General features: G+C 41.7%; 1 protein-coding gene across 2 annotated transcripts in view; it reads left to right on the forward strand.

Annotated features, from left to right (window-relative positions):
• RAB6A (RAB6A, member RAS oncogene family) overlaps positions 1 to 19,255 on the forward strand; it is a 65,785-nt gene that overhangs the window by 29,437 nt on the left and 17,093 nt on the right. The window contains exons 2-4 of one of the 2 annotated variants that reach the window (XM_032991170.2): positions 9,623 to 9,681; positions 16,022 to 16,075; positions 17,438 to 17,543. In XM_032991170.2, the coding sequence (XP_032847061.1) occupies positions 9,623 to 9,681; positions 16,022 to 16,075; positions 17,438 to 17,543 (219 nt within the window). Of the gene's footprint in view, positions 1 to 9,622; positions 9,682 to 16,021; positions 16,076 to 17,437; positions 17,544 to 17,609; positions 17,716 to 19,255 lie in introns of both variants that reach the window. The other variant, XM_032991169.2, reaches the window with a different exon arrangement.

Below are 19,255 nucleotides of genomic sequence, written 5' to 3' on the forward strand. Positions count from 1 at the left end.
CCTTCAGCTGGGAAGGGTGATGCATCTTTTCAAAGATGAGGAAGGACGAGGTGGTAGAGTCTGACTGACCTTATGGTGGTGAATTTTAGCACGTGTTTGCCTGTGTTTTACCGTCTGGATTGGTCGCTCTGTTTTAATTTGGGAAGGAAAAGGAATGGAGGAGGTGTCAGAGCAGGGTGTTGTTGAGGGCAGCTTGAGCTTGCCTCTTTCCTCACCTCCAGTTTTAAGAGGCTACTGAATAGAGATACTATTTTGTATGAAATAACACTCTTAACAGTTATTACTTAGGCTTCTGCTTCCTTTGAATTAAAAGACATCTATTGCCACGTACCTTCTGCCTTGCAGACGTTATGGTGCTAGTTTTATGCATTTTGCAGACTTGTAACTGCTGATTTTGATAAGCGTAGTGTCTGTCCCTGGAATTTTTTTTTATCGCGATCCAAACATCGCAGTGTATTTTCCAGATGAGCAGACTGATCCATCTGTGCTAGCATGGTGCAAGGTGTAAGATGTGTGCCCCAGGAGCAGTGAGCTACCATACCTACTCTGCTTTATGGGTACAAGCCAGTGATTCTCAAATTGAGAGCTACAGACTACTGGCAATCCCTGAGGCCAACGTAATTGATCCAGGACTGTATCAAACGGTTTTCGATAGTGCTTTTAATTAAAGGAGAAAAGAAAGCTTTGTTGTGGTTGATGACCTGAAAAGAAATTATAGATTGGCAGCGATTCATTGGCCTAAAAAGGTCAGCTACAGTTGTTTGACATTGTTATTGATTGTGTCTGTCTTTCTAGAATTACTTCTTGAGGTACGATGCCATAAAAACCATACAAATAAACTGCCAAAACCCCCTTTCTGAATTGGTTGCTCTGTTGTCTGTCCTTCTTTCCTCCTACAATCATGTACGAACTGCTGGCCGCTGCCAGCAGCATCTTTGCTGCTGTTTTTCACTGTGTGATGAGCTGTTGTTCACAGAGCAGCAGTTGGTTTTCTGTGCTGCTGACGAGCATTTGCTGTGTGCAGAGGACTCCGAGCGTGGAAGTTTGTGGATTTCAGCTATCTGTAGCCTGTAGAACCTGCTTTTAAGTTCTTGAAGGAGTTTGACTTATTTTTTTCATTTTAGCAGTATCCTTATGGACCAAAATGTCTACTGAGCAGCCACAGAAATATATAAATCTCAATGTTTTGCATCAGTAAGTTATATGCAGATCTTCACTGGCCCATAGTTCCTGGGTAGAGCAATGTAGCTGCAAATTTCCTTTGTCAAAGAAGTTGCAACTGAAATAGAAGAGACAAAACTTCTGGAACTGTATTAAATGGACTTGCTATTCAGAGTATGCTCCTTGCTCAGGGCTCTGTGCTTCATTCAGTCTGAAGCTGGCGGATTCACTGTAGGTGCTTTAATTTCCTTTGCCTGATCTTTGTGTGTTTGATCTAGGCTGCAAGCTTTAGCAATTGTTCTATTTCAAATAAATATGAAAGCTATATTCAGTAGAAATCAAGGTGAGTTGCCTCTGTTCTCTGGGGTGAATGAAATTAAATATATTTTAAGTAGAAAATGATGGAACACCTTTTTAATTACTAAAATTATTTAAGAGAAAACAAGACTATGCCTTGTTTTTCTGGGGCTTGTTTGTTTCCCTGTAACTGGATATTCTACATTAACTTCCTAAACAGAATCTTAAATTCCTTCTTAAAGAGGCAAATCTGTTTAAAAAGGACAAGAGTATAATTTATAACCTAGAACTTTAAATAGGCTGGGAATAAATTATCTGAAAGAGGCTATTTTGAACCATTTTATTTGTACATAAAGAAGCCATTGCTGCTTTGATATAATGCAAGAGCCACTGAAATAGTACGAAAGCTACTTGCACAATTTTTGTAGTGTTAACATTACAAAATGTTTTTATTTTCTAGAATCAATGGGGGCAGCCGTTCCGTTTCAGCAACCAGGCTGGGAGGGCATCCTTCAGCCAGCTTTATCCTGCATAGCCAAAACATGCTTTGAAAATATCAGATAAATGTGCATTTAATATTGCCCTTTTGCTCTAAAAAACAAAAAATATAGATATAGATATAGCTGTACTTTCTAAAATTAGAAATAATTTTTTTTTAACCAGACTCCATAACTTTAGTTGTAAACAAAGCTATGTACAGAGGGTGAGGCCATGGATGTATTTCAAGAAGGTTTATTCTTTGCAGGCTTTCTTCTGATTTTTTTTTTTTCTCCCCCTGGATTTTTTTCTGATTTATGGGGGACTTACGGATGCATAGAATTGGCTCAGATGGTACTTTGGTCTGATCTCATCTGGCGTCTTACATCAGGAAAGAAATGGCAGAATAAAAGAGGTTTGACAATAGAGCAGAAGTGGAATCAATGGGGGGAAAAAAACATGTTAGGGTAAAAAATTATGTCTTTAGATCAGGGAGGCGAGACCACATCAACTCAGCCTTTTACCTCTGCTCTCTGTGACTAGACTTGATGCTTTCCTCAGAGTTCCTCAGCTGTGACTATGGATAAACTTAATCTTACTGAGAATTTGTTAGATGAATGCAGTCTGCTGGCTCTGTCAGTGTGTTCAGGATAATGAATGAGTTTTGTTTCTTGCTTTGGGGGAATGGCTGAAATTTCCATAGCTTGACAGTGAAGAGCAGAGGAGGATTTTTTTCTTTTTTAAAGAAGCTGCTTTAATCATTTTAATACAGCATTTCTGTTTTAAAGAGCTCAGACTGACATACCTAAAAATATTCTTCTTGATTACTGGCTCATACAGATCATTTTAAGTCAACTGTGAGCATCTTCCTTTTGGGGCTTCATTTTAAATAAAAATCTAAAAATGGTTTTCATTCATAATTCAGTATATTGTTCTTATCAATGCTTTTTCCTCATGTTGCCTTGGGTTGTTTTTTCCAGATCTGGACTAGCAAGTTCTCTGATCCTGAGCATTAAATCTTTAAGTTTCAGCGACTCTTTTAAGCATGGGGTCTGAAGTACCAGCAAATCTGAGCATGAAACGTGACAGGAGGCGGGTAGTCAAAAGATCTTGGAGCTGTAACTTTCAACAGGACTCCTTGGGTAGTATCAGGTCATCTGTTTTGAGAGCTGAGGGCAGAACGGAGTTTGACTTCTCAGTAAGAAATTACTGTTCCTTCTCAGCACCTCAGTTGTTGAATACGCTGTGCTGTGATGTGTTGTAGTAAAGGAAGTACCTCCAGTAAAGATCTTGAGGTGAGTTTACCCATGAAAGAAAATTGTAGTGTCACTGGGATTTATCCTTCAACCAGATCTTAAAGGAGTCTTTCAAAGGGCAAGTGAAAATTTGGGACTACATTGCGATTTATCTGTATGTGTGACAAGAAGGCTTTCTCCATCTTCCTCTAACTTATGCTTTTAACAAGGCGGATCTCTGTTAACCAAGTCTGTCACTAACAACTGGGAGAAGTCAAGTGGAACCTTTCACCTTTAAAATGAAAAGGCTGGATAGATGGATTATTTTTAAGATGATTTTGCTTTGCAGGTGTTCCAGGGTTTTTTGTTTTGTTTTTTTTTTTTTTTTCTTGTTTGTTTGTTTTGTTTTGTTTTAACTGTTGATGCTTTGAAAGTGCTAAACAGCAACTGGTATGAACTCAGGCGTTTTAAGTGTGAATTTTCCAGAAGAATCCTTGGACAAGATGTGAATCTAGTATAAGAGAGGCAAGTACATGCCGAGGAACATGAAATGGGGATGTAAGGCATGCTCCTTGTACATTGTACAGCAGAATTGACACAATCCCAATTACTTTTCCTTTGTAGGTCGCTCTTGACTCTTGCCTGAGCCCTTTGCAGACTCTGCCTGGCAACTAATGACCTTCTAATCCTGTGCTGGCAGGGAGATGATTTGTATTATCTAATGGATCTCCTCCATCCCCGGCTCCTCTGCGAGTCTCCCCAGTGACTCGTTACAGCACGCAGCGTGGAGTGCCGCTTGCAATACTGCCAGCAGTGCCCCGTAGCACATATTCTGCACGTGCTGGCACGGAGGAGTTGTTGGTACCCACCATCAATCAGTGTTATTCGTGGTGGTTGGTGTTGGACATACTAATCTCCAGTGTGCAAGGCCCCAGAAGCGGGACAAGGTAGTCTTCAAGAATCAGATGAATGACCTTGAAATCTCTCTAGTCGCTGCTGTTAGATCAAAGTTGCTGGAACCATAAGATTAGAGTATTGATTTCATCTTGCAGATGAATGCTCTTTCTGAAATAAGTGCTAGGCAGTGGCTCAAGGCTTCCAGACAAAGAGTATCGATCAAGTTGACTCAATTAGCTGTTGAAGGCTTTGAATTTGGGCCCTCATAGTTAATGGCAATTTTGCTGACAGGAACTTCACAAGTTCCCATCTTTTAACTCAATTATGTGTCTCAGGTACTTTGCTGTTTGCTGCCACTGATTCTGCTGCTGATTTAGGAGGATGTTAGTATTTGGGCATCTACTTGTTTTCTGAGCTGAACCAGTGATCAAACCTTTGCTTTTAGGAGTTTTCTATTTTTATATATCAGAACAGCTTACTTCTTCCTGTCCCATAACATATTAAAACATTGTAGATTATCAGAATGCGGATGAATGCTTCCACTTACTGCCTTGTACAGCAAAACACTTCTCTCTGCTTTTCCACCTGTCTCCTAGAAGAAAGCACCAGTCAAGCTCTACAGTTTGTATTAATGTGTGCTGTTCAGGTTTGATGGTTAGGAGGGTGAGTAGCTAGTTCAGTATGGAAGCCACCAGTGCTCTCTATGTCCAAATTCTTTCAGAGCTGGTATAGCTGAAGAAAACCATCTGAGCAAGTTGGATACAAGCTTAAAAAGTTCTCTTGGAGGTGGCTGCCTTCCCATCCAGAAGTGTACATGGATAATCTGTGCATTTAAGCAGTGGTGTCTCAGTGTCTCAGCCACAGCTGTGGATTAGGAGCTGGTTAATGGGGATGTTGGTTTTGTTGGATCAAAAGCTTGAAGGAGCAGAAAACTCAGCTAATGAAACCTGTGCTGCTACTATTGTTCAGCTACTTAATGACAGAAGAGTTTCCAAAATTGATGTTCAGGTTCAGTGTTGGAACAAATGGTTTCCTCGGTTAATCACTTATTTTCTTAGCTTTCCTCTGTTTCAAAAAATTCTCGGATGCCTTGCATGTAAATTCCTACAATGGAATGACATCTGACAACTCTGCATGCCAAGGAAGGGAGGAGAATCCACTGCCCAACTGAATAGTTATTTCAGAGTATTAATTAACCTCACTTTTAAAGTTTCTGGTAGGACTTTGTTTGGATTTGGGTTTCAGCTGTTAGATCTTGATCTATAGAAGAGGCTGGAAACCACCTTTCTGTATCACTAAATTACTTCTCTGTTGTCCATCACTTCTCAGTTTTTCTGTGTAAACTCTGCAAGCTGCTGGGTTTTTTTGGGGTTGTTATTGTTTTTGTTTGCCAAAAAAGCTCCTTCTCAACTCCTGAATTGTTTAAGGTTTTCCCTCGCTTCCTGTAACCCATCTGTCCGTGTGTCTGGCAGAACACCCCTTGCTGCTCCAGCCAAAACTGTGCACTCTGGTAAAACCCCATTCATGGCATTTCTTCCCCCACTTTTATTCTTCCAAGGATAATGTTAACTTTTTTTTTTTTGTCCCAGCTGCATACCAGAAATATTTTGGCCTAAAGGATGTCATATGCTACTGCATCACTGACTAATGCTGCCCTGGACATATTTGTGTGTTGAAATTTTTCCAAGAGATTAACCCACTAGATACAAAAAACCTGCCTAATGAAACAAGGCTGAAGTCTCCACTGTCTTATCTGTTTCCTTTGGTTATAACCCCTGGATTGCTTACCCAGTTGTTTGCAATCTGTATTTTAAGCAGCCAGTTGTTCTTGTCTGTGTTTATTACCTTGTGCTACATCTCCCTGCTGAGCTTCATTTTCTTCTTGAAGTCACTTCTGCGTTTTCTAAAATGATTTTTAATTCTGATTCTATCCTCTAACTTGCTTGCAATCATTCCCAAATTAATGCCCTCTGTGAATTCGATAAACATACAGCCAGCAAGACTGAACAGGAAGCAAGTGAAATTATTTAACAGAATGGGATTCAAACTCACCTGCAGATCCCCAGTCAATAAATTGGTTCTTTTTTTGGCAATGTTCTTTATTGTTATTCTTACTTATTTTTGAAGTCATTCACAGGGGCTTAACACTCTGTTACGACATTCGGAATAAAACTCATCCAAGAGCTCAGGGGCTTGTGTCCAAAAGCAAATGGTGAACTGTGGCTCAATGGCCCTTCCTTGTTGCTCTGCCAAGGGAGGGGAAAAAGATCAACTGTTTCTGCAGGTTGTGGCCTGCTCGGGGCATGATGAGGTTGCGTTTCGTAAGGGATTATCCTCATTGGGAATTTAGTTTGTAACTGCTGTGTTAGGTCTGTCATAAATACAGTTACCACGTTTAAGTACTCAGTGTACTCACAAAACCATGTGTGACAGTGCTTTAGCTTTGCCTAGCCCAGGGGCCTGTGCTGTGCCTCCATGTGGGAGAAATGTGATCAACATAATTGACAATAGATTAATTTCTGTGTGTTTTTGTTCTCTAGTCAAGCTCTCTCCAGCAGGGCTTATAGCAGCACGGCTTCCACAGGAGAATCAGCATATGCATCCACATCACTTTAGTGTGCAACAGATGGTATATGAATCCTAAGGTGATTCATCCGGCTATTTTTTGTAGGACTGGGGATAGTTTCTGCCATTGGCAGGCAGGGCGGTGTGTGTGGGGAGGCTGGGGAGAGGTGAGATGGTGTTAGGTATTAGGAGTGGCTCTTTTAAAGAGGGAATATTTAAAGCCTGTAACCCTCTGGACAGGGTGTCTGTTTATATAATCCAAACTTGTGAATTTCTGAAGAGAAGATTCACTGACATTTCCTTTTAATTATAGATACAGTGGGAATTGTGGGCTTTCACTTCTGCCAGGATTTTTAAAGCAAGCTCTTTCTTAAAGGAGAAATGGTGATGCTTCAGTAGTCATGGTGGAATTAAAACTGTAAGCAGTTGGTATTAATACTAACTTGATCTGGTGCCTGTTGATATACTACGTAAAAACCTTGGTTTGTTTGGAGAAGAAATATCTTGGAACTGAAGTACATTAAGACACTCTATCCAAATGTTGGTTGAAGCAGATATTTAAATATAATCAAGCCAAGCAGCACCTTATTTATCCCCTCCTTTTTGTGAAATGATTGAAAGTAGGGTAGGGAAGCTCAGGGAATGTGGAATAGAAAATCTTTTCAGATTTTATGGTTTCTAGACAGACTCCCTCAAAGACGTCTCAGCGAATAGTGGGAAAGGAAATGATTTGCCAGAAGACTTCAGTGTTCTTCAGGAGTTATGACTTACCAAAGCAAATTGTTTCAGGGGTTTGATTACATCCCCTTACACCTCTAAAGAACTAAATTTGATTGCATCGGTGGCCATGTGAGGGCAAGCCAGCTTGGTTGTGGTGCTGCAAACCCATTACTGGGATTTATAGTGTGTGCTGCAGTGGGAAGATTTTATATTTGCTCATCTCTGTCCTTTGAGGATTGTTGCTGGGTTTGGAGTGAAATCCTCTGATTCTTGCAGCCCGTGGCTGTTTGTCCCGTACCAGCTTCTGCTGTTGTTCACCACTTCTCAGGGGCCCTGGGACAAATTTGAGCAAGGGATTCAGGAATCCTGTCCATCTGAGATGTGTTGATTCCAAAAAACTACTCGCTGAAGGGAATGTGTGCTCAACCTTTGGGAAGGCAGCTTTTTAACTTTGTGGGAAATCTGATTGTGCCTATAGAGCACGATATTTTAAAAATTCACACGTATGGAATTAACTGAAGTTTGCACATGGATTAAAATGCTGCTTAAGTACAATACTGTAGATTTTGTTGAAAGTTTTATACTAAGATTAAAAAAAAACAAAAAACAAAAAACAAAAAACAAAAAAAAAAAAACAGCAAACAAAAAACAAAACCCCCAAAACAACCAAACATGGAAAAAACCACAAAAACTTAACACCAAAATCCAAACCAACCAACCAACCAAACAAAAAAAAAAAAACCAAACCAAAAACAAAACAGAAACTCCCCAGAAAACCCCACATCAAAAATCTTGTCTTAAATTCCCCTGCTCTCCTGATGGTTACTGGTTACGTTTGCAGAGAACTAACATCTCTGGAAGCTTATTTGAAGAACACAAGCTTTCACTTGTGCACATCTAACTGCCTTTTATTGGCACCTGCAATGTTGGATGGCTAACTTAAGTCTTACAGCTCTTCTCCCCTGCCAGTGGGAGATGGCAAATTCCAGCTGCAAGGAGGTTAGAAGAAAATATGGGGAGGTGATGTATTCTTAAATAACTTCCATTGTTTCCTAAATAATTTGCCTACAATTAAGAGTATTTGAACATATTGAAATGAGGCAGGTTGAGATGTTCCAGTTCCTGTGTATCTTGCTGGTCCCTCCCAGGTGAAGATGTCATGGAGTAGGAAAAGGTTGTCCATTGAGTATGAGCTAGGCTTTGTACCAGCTCAGCTGTATCACTGGTCTTACAGGACCATTGTTGTGACAATGATTGTTTTAAAATTAACCTCATATTACTTGTCTTTTAAGGAAAATGAGATTAGAAGGTAGTCTGATACAGGGCTGGAATGTTATAATACACCCAACTTATGTAGCTCTCAGTTATGAAATGAGGATTTTGACATAGTTTGATGTAGTTTGTGATTTAACCTGAACTGCAGGAGCTGCAGCATCACAAATGGCTGCACGAAAAAGGCTTCGCCTGTGTCTGTGACGATCAGGTGTGCCTGCACATGCTGCAGTGACACCTTCTGATTGCAGTGCTGACCGACTTCCTAATGCGGAACAGCTGAGTGAATATATCTGTCATGAGCTGCAGCTGTGGCTGGGGTGGATAAGGGCCCTTTTAACAGCATATGAACCTGCTTATATGAAAAAAGTATAGTGAATATGTTGTCAAAGGAAGGGTGAAGTTAATGGAGTGATAAGGACTGCAGGCACCGTGGGCAGATGGTAAACAAGCCTCTCAACAATGATGCTCTTCAATCTTGTCTTATGCTACCATGTTACTACAGCAGGGACTGCCATTTGTGTGACAAATATGGAGAGGGTGACATTGAGGAGATGTGCAGCGCAATGTATTTTAAAGCGACATAGCTACCTCGTTTTAGGAGCGAGAAGAGCTGGCTTGTTTAGACTAATTTGTTGTAGGGTTTGTCAGACCTATTACATTTACTCATTTAGTCCAACTAAAATTTCTGAATGACTTGGTAGAAACTGGAATGATCCAATTATTTCAATTTTCATCTCAAATCACAAATATTTAAGAATAAAACTGATGCTTCGGAATGATACAGGAGCCAACCCTTTTCAGAAAAAAATGTGCCTACTAGTGACTTTGTAATTGTAAAGACAAATAACTGCTCTTCTGCTTGTAGGAAGTTTAATTGCGCAGTGTGGATCTGTTGGGCGCAGGGTAAAACTCCTCCTGAAACCATTTTAAAATCACTTAAAACTTGTACTCAAAATTATTCTTTGAATCTGTATTGTTTTTCTTTTTTCTTTTAGTGGGGAAGACTTCCTTGATCACCAGGTTCATGTATGACAGCTTTGACAACACTTACCAGGTAAATTAATCCATATTATTGTCTTCTGTAAGGCCTCCCTGTTGCTATGTCTTCCATTTCAGGATGAATCCACTTGATTGCAGTGGATAAGAGTTAGTACACGGACCATATTCTTAACTGTAACATCTTTAGGCTTTGTATTTTAATAACCTCTCAGAATGGCATTTCAATGTTGGCTTCTGCTTGAGTAGCTTATCTGCTACTTGCAGCAGGAAGAGCTGTGGTTTGAAAGATCAGGCTTCTTAGGTATACCCAAGTAATTGCAGTTGCTAAGTCTACCAGTTTTTTTTTCACCATTTACTACCAGACCATCACACATCTAGTGCCTCTGTGGGGAAAATGTAACAGGTACCTGGCTCTTTTTAAAAAAGAAGCAAGCTGAGCTGCAAGAGGTTCTACAGTGGGGTGAACAAGGACTTGTGGAGCAGAAAGCAGTGGATTGTAAGGCTGGATGTGCTTTAGGACGTGCTGTCTGCTGGAACGAAGAGCACAAAACTGGTTGTTATGCATATCACCATCCTGTGACTGCTTATTTATTTATTATTTAAAGAAGACTGTGTTGGCAAGGTTGGGGCTGAAGCAGTGGTTTTCTTCTGTTTCCCTACAGCCCCCTCACTGCTTTGTGTTTGGTGACAAGTCAGTTCAAGTAGACGCAAGCTAACTTTTCTAAATTCTGGGAGAGCAATCATTGTGGCCCACTCCCAGAATTTAGGATGAGCTTGAAAAGGTGGCAAGCTATAAAAGTACTTTAGTTTCATAAAGTGTGTCTTCTCCAGGCAGAACATGTTTCATGACTTGGTTACAGTTGGTGACGCTCTGAATACACTAAGCTGAGAAAAATCTGTTCCCTGATGAACATGAAGGGTTTTTTTAGGGGGGTGGGAGGAGGAGGTAATGGGAAAAAAATAAGAAAAATGCTGTGACTCTTCTGTTACTTAGTGTCTATCCAAGTATCTCGTTTAAATCTCTTTACCCCTTAATGATTTCCTTCCTGCCTCTTCAGTAATTCCTCATTGCTGCTGCCAGGCAAGTTGGGTAGAATGAGATGGAAGTTCTCACATATCTATGGGATAAGTAAAGCTTCTATGGTGTAGGAGGGCTAGAGTACACATCATTACTCCCAAAGGAGCAAACATCCTTTCAAATTCTACCCACTGTAATTACATGGACATGTGAATGCAGTTCTTTTATTTAATCTGTTTTTTTGTTTTGTTTTGTTTTTTTTTTTTCCCACAGTATTTTTCTTTCAGGTCTGCTCCTATTCTCTATGGAGCTTGCGTCCTAGTTCTTTCTTGAAGAGGTTTGACCCTCTGTGCTTTATGATAATATAGTTGGCTCCATGGGAAGCTGGTCTGGCATAATATACTAAATGATTGCAAAATGAATGAGTGGGACTTAAAACAGTATGAAATTTTAAGAGATTACAAGATAGCTTCAATTTAGCTATCATTGATGAATGCCTAGTTTGGGTGTTAATGTATTTGATGTAGTGTCATTCATCGAAAGACCTCTATTTTATGGAAGTCATGACTGAGGTAGGCTGATACATTCTGTTTTGCTATAGCTGGAAGAAAGAATGAGTCATAAAAGCTCCAGCAATTTGGCCAAAATCACACCACATGTTAGTGTCAAACCGTAATGTAAATTTCTCGATGCCCAAGATTATATAGAGACCTCTCAAAGCCAAGTACTTGAATGATAATAAATATCATCGAATGGTTTGGGTTGGAAGGGACCTTAAAAGTCATCCAGTGCCACCCCCTGCCCTGGGGAGGGACACCTTCCCCCAGCCCAGGGTGCTCCCAGCCCCGTCCAACCTGGCCTTGAACCCTTCCAGGGAGGGGGCAGCCACAGCTGCTCTGGGCACCCTGGGCCAGCACCTCACCCCCCGCACAGGGAACAATTTCTGCCTTAGATCTCATCTAAATCTGCCCTCTCTTAGTTTAAAGCCATCACCCCTCGTCCTACCCCCACCCCCTGATCAAGAGTCCCTCCCCACCTTTCCTGTCCCCCCTTTAAGCCCTGGGAGGCTGCTCGAAGGTCTCCCCGGAGCCTTCTCTTCTCCAGGCTGAACCCCCCCAACTCTCTCAGCCCGGCCTCCCAGGGGAGCTGCTCCAGCCCCCCCAGCATCTTCGTGGCCTCCTCTGGCCCCGCTCGAGCAGCTCCGTGTCCTTCTGCTGTTGGGGGCCCCCGAGCTGGCCCCAGCACTGCAGGGGGGTCTCCCCCGAGCGGAGCAGAGGGGGAGAATCCCCTCCCTGGCCCTGCTGCCCCCCCTGCTCTGGCTGCAGCCCAGGGCACGGGTGGGTTCTGGGCTGTGAGCACATGGTGCTGGCTCACAGGCAGTTTTCCCCCCACCAACCCCCCCAATTCCCTCTCCTTGGGGCTGCTCTGCATCCCCTCCTCGCCCAGCCTGGATTTGTGCTGGGGATTTCCCCGACCCACGGGCAGGACCTTGCCCTTGGCTTTGTTGAACTCCATGAGGTTCACACGGTCCCACCTCTCCAGCCTGCCCAGGTCACTCGGGATGGCATCCCTGCCCTCAGCGTGTCACCACACTGCACAGCTCGGTGTCATCGGTGAACTCGCTGAGGGTGCATCGATCCCACTGTCCCTCTCACCAACAAAGATGTTAAACAGTGCCAGGCCCAACCCCAACCCCTGAGGAACGGCACTCGTCACCGCTCTCCACTTGGACATGGAGCCGTTGACCACAACTCTGAGTGTGACCATCCAGCCAATTCCTCATCCACCAAGTGGTCTACCCATCAAATCCCTGTCTCTCCAATTTAGAGACAGGGATGTTGTGCAGGACGGTGTCAAATGCTCTGCACAAGTCCAGGTAGATGACATCAGTTGCTCTCCCCTTGTCCACCAACACTGTAACCCTGTCGTTGAAGGCCACCAAATTTGTCAGGCACGATTTGCCCTTAGTGAAGCCATGTTGGCTGTCACCAATCACCTCCTGATTTTCCATGTGCCCTAACATAGTTTCCAGGAGGATCCACTCCATGATCTTGCTGGGCATGGTGGTGAGACTGACTGGCCTGTAGTTCCCTGGATCTTCCTTTTTTTCCCTTTTTAAAAATGGGGGTTATGTTTCCCCCCTTTCCAGTCAGCGGGAACTTCACCTGACTGCCACAACTTATGAAATATGATGGATAGTGTTCCCTGCCTGTTCCCTCAGGACCCACGGATGCATCTCATCATATCAAACTGTGTACGTGGTTAACTAAAGCTGTAGGTTAGTTGATGGATGATTTGCTTGTTCTGGACATTTCTGATAAATTTTGAATGCATATTTTGTGAAAGCTGCCACAACCTATCATTTGAACAAGGTTTTTTTGTCTTCAGTTGGTAAAAATAGAAAGCTGCTATTTAATAAAATCTGTGCTGTGCATTAGTTTTCTTTTGCTTGCTGCTAGATAAGAGGAATTCAGCTGTTGCCCCCATAGCTTATTAATAAGCTGTTTTCATTAAAGTGGCATTTGTGATTCAAACAAGAACTCACTGTGCTGTGTCAAAGAAACCCAAACACCTGAAATAAAATTGTGCCATTGGTGGTGTATATTTTACCAGGAGTGATTCATCTCCATGGACATGCTGGGAAGGAATTTTCCTTGCTCTGTGCCACTGTACGTGATGTATAATGAAAGGCCAACTTTGGCAAACATGGTGATTCTGTGTGTGTTACACAAGCAGAGGATTACAGGCCACGCTTCCCTTTAGCTTCAGCCTCTTGGAGGGAGGGAGAGGGAGGACAGTGAGTTGAAATGCTGACCTGTGACTTGAAAGATAATTCAGGTTCTTGCTTTGCCTCAGGCTTCCTTGCATAGGCTTGGGTAATTCTGCGTTGGCAAGTAGAGTTCCTATTTTATATAGGGTAGCAACAGTTCTTTATTAGACAGTAGTGTTGTGAGGACAGATGGATTAAAAAGTGCTTTCATGCACAGCCCCAGCCATAGTGTGGCTCTCTACAGCTTTTTTGTTCTGCTTCTCTTCAGACTTGCAATGGGGACTTAACAGTACCTCGCATCATGTTCAGAGCATGCTTGGCTCCTGCTTGTTCAATGTGGTGCACAGCATTTCACAAGCGGGTTAAACCTGCCTCCACCTTAATTACAGTAATTAGCTTAGTTTCATGTCCATGTGTTTTTTCCCCATCAGTAAGCAGACTTTTTCTCTACTCATACACTGCACAGCTCTTCTTTATAGCTGCTCTGTAAAGATCCCCCAAGCTTTTTTGCTCCTTCTGTCAGAACTGTGGCAAAATGCCGCTTTGTAGGTTATCTGTTTTACTAAAAGTCTGGGACGTATAGAATGCTTGGATTTGCTCCTTGACATCTGCTGCTTCTCTGTATTGTGATATGGCCAGAACGTACAGGTAGATAAATACATTTGGCTGTGAGTTATTCTGTGTAATTCTTAAAGATTGTGAGGGCTTAGGTCAAGAGCCATTTCACAGCTTGCAAGTAACTGCCATACGTTCTTCTCAATGTGATTAGCACAAATATTTTCATCACCCAGACCTAAAGCTTTGTGCTTGAGTTTTCTGTTGCATGTCCCATGCCGTGATCATCCGAGTGCAGGAATCTCACTGACCCAACGTATTTCTGCCAGGCACGCAGAGACTTCCTAGGGCAGCAAGTGAGCTTCAGAGCTCTTGCTGCCGTACAGCTGCGTGGGAGGGATGGCACGAAGTACAGGCTGAGGCAGGTTTTGGGCTTTGCAGCTGATGTTCCAGCTCCTACTGAGAGCAGAGAAAATCTGAGTCTCCAGCAGTTTGTCAGTCAGAACAGGATCCTGACGTGTATATATGGTGTAAGATCTTAGCGGTTTTGTAGCTTGTCTTCTGTAAAGCAAAATCAAATATGTACAAGTGAAAGTAGAAGCATCTTAACAGTGGAAATCAACAGCAGAAGAGAAGCATCTCATTGCATTAGTATTTTGAGGCTTCTCCTGTGCATCTTACAGTTTCAGTATCATCTCTCTGAACTGGTAATGTCACAGTTCTTGACAGGTGAAAAATCACTGGGTAGCCATCTTGGGATCCACAACTGTTTATTTTTCCCCTGTGCATCTCTGGTACTCCAAATCTGCTGTCCTGATTCAGCCAGGAAGGTTTGTTTTCTGATGTGTTACATTTAGTTGCAAATGGAAATTCCATTTGGTTTGTTCAGTTCTGCTTTTTTAATTCATTTGCAGCTGTTTTTTTGTTTGTTTGTTGGGGTTTTTTTGTTTGTTTGTTTTGTTTTTGTTTTTGTTTTTTTTCCCTGTATTTCTCGCAAGCAGGCTGGCTGGCTCTATTCTTTATTCCTACCACATTAAATATCTGGCAGACTATAAGGAATTAATTATGGGGATATATAGTGAGGGCATAATAGCAGTCTAACAATATGGAGCATATACAGTCAAATCGACTCTTCTTTAGAAATACCTGCTTCAGTGTGGGAGAGCAGAGAAGAGGTTGTATCAGGCCTCTTTGCCCTAGCTGAGAGACTTACCTCTTATCTGTTGGGATTTCTTTCTTTTTAAATCAATTTGTTTGGAATGTTTTCTGGGCTCTAGGTGTTGCTGAATGGTGCAGCTGCTTGAGGTGCTCAGCGTCCTGCTGAAGCCGGGGCACCCTTATAGCCCCAACAGGTCAGCTCAGTCATATCCCTGCTGCAAACAAACTCCTAGAGTTTGGATTCACCCTCGAAAAATGGGGTGAAGATGGTGTATTTAAAAAGCATCTCTTAGTAGTGCTTTGCTCTTTCTCTTAAACACTCAAGGATGTTCTGTGTGAAGCTCCCACTAGCGTCTAGAAACTTGGATGCAGTTACACTGCAGCGAGCTCTAGTATTGACTGAGCTTTAGTAACCGGGGCCGTGTGTGCAGACACACTCATGTGTTGCAGCAGATGTGAAGGTGTCCACCTTAGCCTTAATGAAAAAGGCTTAAAGTTAAGATACATTAAGATATTTGACAGTCAGAATACAGTGTGCCCAGATATCCTTGTTCAGCTGATGGATGCTAACTTAGGTCATATGCATAAAAATCCTTCCTGATACCCATATGCATTAAACTGTCAACATACATAAACTGAAGTTAAGGTTAACAACTTTTTGTGCTTTAAGATATTGTTCTAATTATGGATATTAAGGACACTGCTTATTGAATCTTATCTACAGGTATAGCTTTATCTTGAAAGTAAGAATGCCACCATATTTTCAAATGCACTACAGGTGCTCAATTCTGATGTGGCAGTAATGCTCGCTCCCCTGAAAAATCACTACAGTTGTTTTGACGTTTTATTTGAGATGTTGTTGTGTATTTTTTCTTTTTTTCCATTTTTTTACAGGCAACAATTGGCATTGACTTCTTATCGAAAACCATGTATTTGGAGGATCGAACAGTGAGTAACATTTTTGTTGCAATTCTCTCTGTACAGTAGGAATGAGGATTAGCATCTGTTGTAATTGTGCAGCTCGCAGTTCTGATATCACTTGGAAGTACAGGCTGAGCTTCATCTCTCAGCTGCTTCCAGACTGACAAGTGCTGTGGAGACAGCTCTGTTCTGTTTGGGGAAAGGGAAATCACCATTTGCTTCATCTGTGGAGGGCTCATGAATGCCATTTTACAAGCAGCAGAAGGTGCTATAGTGTCATCCTCTTTGAAGAAAGAGATGATACAAATAGTTTGAGGGGTGGATAATGATGGGAATTCGGAGAAGGGGACCATGCTTAACTCCTTCAATTGTTGATGTCACAAGACAGAAGGATAAAACCTAAGTTGCCAAATGCTGCCAGTTAATAGCCAGCTCAATAATATTACTCGTTTAAAAAGAAAGTTGCCTTCAATAGTAATACTTGTTTCTTAGCTTGGTGCAGTTCTAGTTCCTGAAATGAAATCACTCCGCTGTGGAAGCAAGCTTGTGGTTTAAAATGAGCTCAGATTCTTAATTAAGAAATTCAACCATTGAGCTATTTGCAGAAGCGAATTGTGCAGTGCTGCAGAAGCTTATGGTTTTGTATAAACCCACAATAAATGTGATTGCCTTGAAAGTGCTTTAGTGATGGGATGTTCTCTCCAGAGCAAAGCTGGCCCTTGTGCATCTTGCCATACATGTTGCTTTTAGTTTATCTTGCCTTTTCTTTCAGAACCTTGATGGTAAGAGACGTTTCAGCTTCATCTGTGTGCATGTCACTTTGCAGTGTGGCTAAGGCTTAAATACAGAGTAATAATTAGCATTTTATCCTCCTTGAAAAAGTCACATTAGTAGCTTTTCCAGTGCTTTGACAGCAGCTGAAGGCTCTTCCTTGAGAAGTACGGTGTGGGGTCTGATTCCTCCACCAGCAACCATTCTCCAGGACACTGGAGGTTACATATGCAGGTCCTGAGGAAGGATAGCAGCAGAGCATGAAAAGCTTGCGTAGGCAGAACTGCAGGTGAACATTTGCCTTAGTTTTCTTGTTGGTCCTCTCAGTTTGAAAGCTGATCAATTATACTTCTCCCCTTTTGGAAGGGAAGCATTTTTTGAAAAGAAAAGAGAGCAGAAAGCCAAGATAGGTGCACATATACCAGTTTGGCTACTACTAACGCTTGGGAGAGATTGCTGTAAAGGAGACAGTATGCTGCTGCTCCCAGTCCCCAGTCATCTCCTGCATGAGTTTATAATTTTTATTTAGCTTTTTTTTTTTTTTTTTGAAAAGTAAAATTTATTTACTCTTTTATTTTTAGTGGCAGTTTGGCTTTTTTAATTTTCTCCCACCCACAGATCAGGTTGCAGCTGTGGGATACTGCGGGTCAGGAACGTTTCCGTAGCCTCATTCCCAGTTACATCCGTGACTCTGCTGCTGCTGTAGTAGTTTACGATATCACAAGTAGGTATATTGCACTGGGTTTGACCTTTTTCTTATTTTTCTTGCTTGTTTGACTGATTTTGTTAGGTACGGTTGCAATTATGGGACACAGCAGGTCAAGAACGGTTCAGGAGCTTGATTCCTAGCTACATTCGTGACTCCACTGTTGCAGTTGTTGTTTATGATATCACAAGTGAGTGGGGGGAATTCTGCATTTCTAATACTCAGCCCCTTTCATCCTTTAGCCTAGCTTTGCATGTCCTATCACAGTCATCTGCTTGTTCTTCATTCTGGCATGAAAAAAAATGATGTTTTCTTTTACTGTAATCAAATTTTAAGCTAGCCACCTGATTGCTGCTGTTGTAATGTATAAACTGTCTTACAAATGACATCATTTTGTAACCCTTTCCTATCCTGAAGCCTTGAGTCCTGGCTGGTCTTGTTGCACTTTACCCTCTTTCATCTGCTTTTTGATTGTAATACCACCTATGACTTTTGGTCTCAAACACCTGAATCATGTTCATAGATATCTGAATTCTTAAATTAGAGACTTTGCACTGATAGCTGTAGCTTGCTTCACTCCATTTACCCTCTCCTCCCCTGCCCCCCCCCCCCCCCCCCCCCCTCCCCGGGCATGGGCTGGGGGGAAGATGCATTAACATCACATTTTCATTTGAATCAGTCACTTCCACATTTTGCAGTATGTAAGAATTGCCACTAAGCCCTTATCCTTTAACAATTGCTTTTTCATTTCTTACTAAGGTATGTACATTTTTGTGAACTAAAATGTTAGTGCTTTTTCAACCCTTCTCCTTCTGTCCCTCCTCTCAGTCCAGAGACCCCTAACTTACTAGCTTTTTGTATTTACAAAGAACAGAAATTTTGTTTTAGGAGAACTAAACCTCCAGACACTGCCAGTTCTAAACCGGAATTGACTGAGAGCGATGGCCTAATTCTATACAAATGCAAAACTGCTCGTCCTTTGATTTATAAATACTAGAAGATTACGGCAGGAATATAGGCTTTACCTATAAAAGCTGCAGTTGTTAAAAATAGCACTTTCATCTGAGCTAAAATTACAGTTTAGCTGTGAACCTAGAAATTTTTTTCCTGACCTAGCAAATTTGATACTACCAGGTAGTAAAGAGAAGAATTAAGACACTGGCAAGTGATCAAATCTTGACTGTCTAGCGTACAATATATTACTATGCAGTAGAAGCCATTAAAAAAAATCAATACTTGTCAAGAACTGCTGCAGAGCCACCCCCCCCCTTTTTTTTTTTTTTTATTAAGTACTTCAAACTGCTTTAGCAACTGAGATGCTCTTTGTGTAGCTAACTGGCAAATGCTGAGCTCTGTGGCAGCTTCTATACAACTCATTTTTTCCTTACAGAATGCAACTTTTGAAACAACAGACTGTCTCATTAGATCAGGACAGTTTCATAAAATTCTTATCTTGCAGCTTTTAAGGACATACCATTAAGAAAAAGTGTCTGTGGATAGGTTAAATTTGTATTTCAGGTTCTATGCAAATAATTTGGAACTTAGTGTTCAATGGTACAGGAGTTGCTAGTATGTTGTATAATCCTGATATTTCCTAGAGAAATCCTGAACCTAGCAAGTAAAAAGTGATTAAGCTGTACAGAATGTGTACCTGATATTAAGTACTTTTGAGAAGCAATGAAACTGTAGGAACCTCTTGGTGAAGATGCACAAGTCATGAGCAGTGTAGA

Source organism: Tyto alba, unplaced genomic scaffold (genome assembly GCF_018691265.1).
Source record: "Tyto alba isolate M040663 unplaced genomic scaffold, T.alba_DEE_v4.0 Super-Scaffold_2, whole genome shotgun sequence".
Classification (NCBI taxonomy): Eukaryota; Metazoa; Chordata; class Aves; order Strigiformes; family Tytonidae; genus Tyto; species Tyto alba.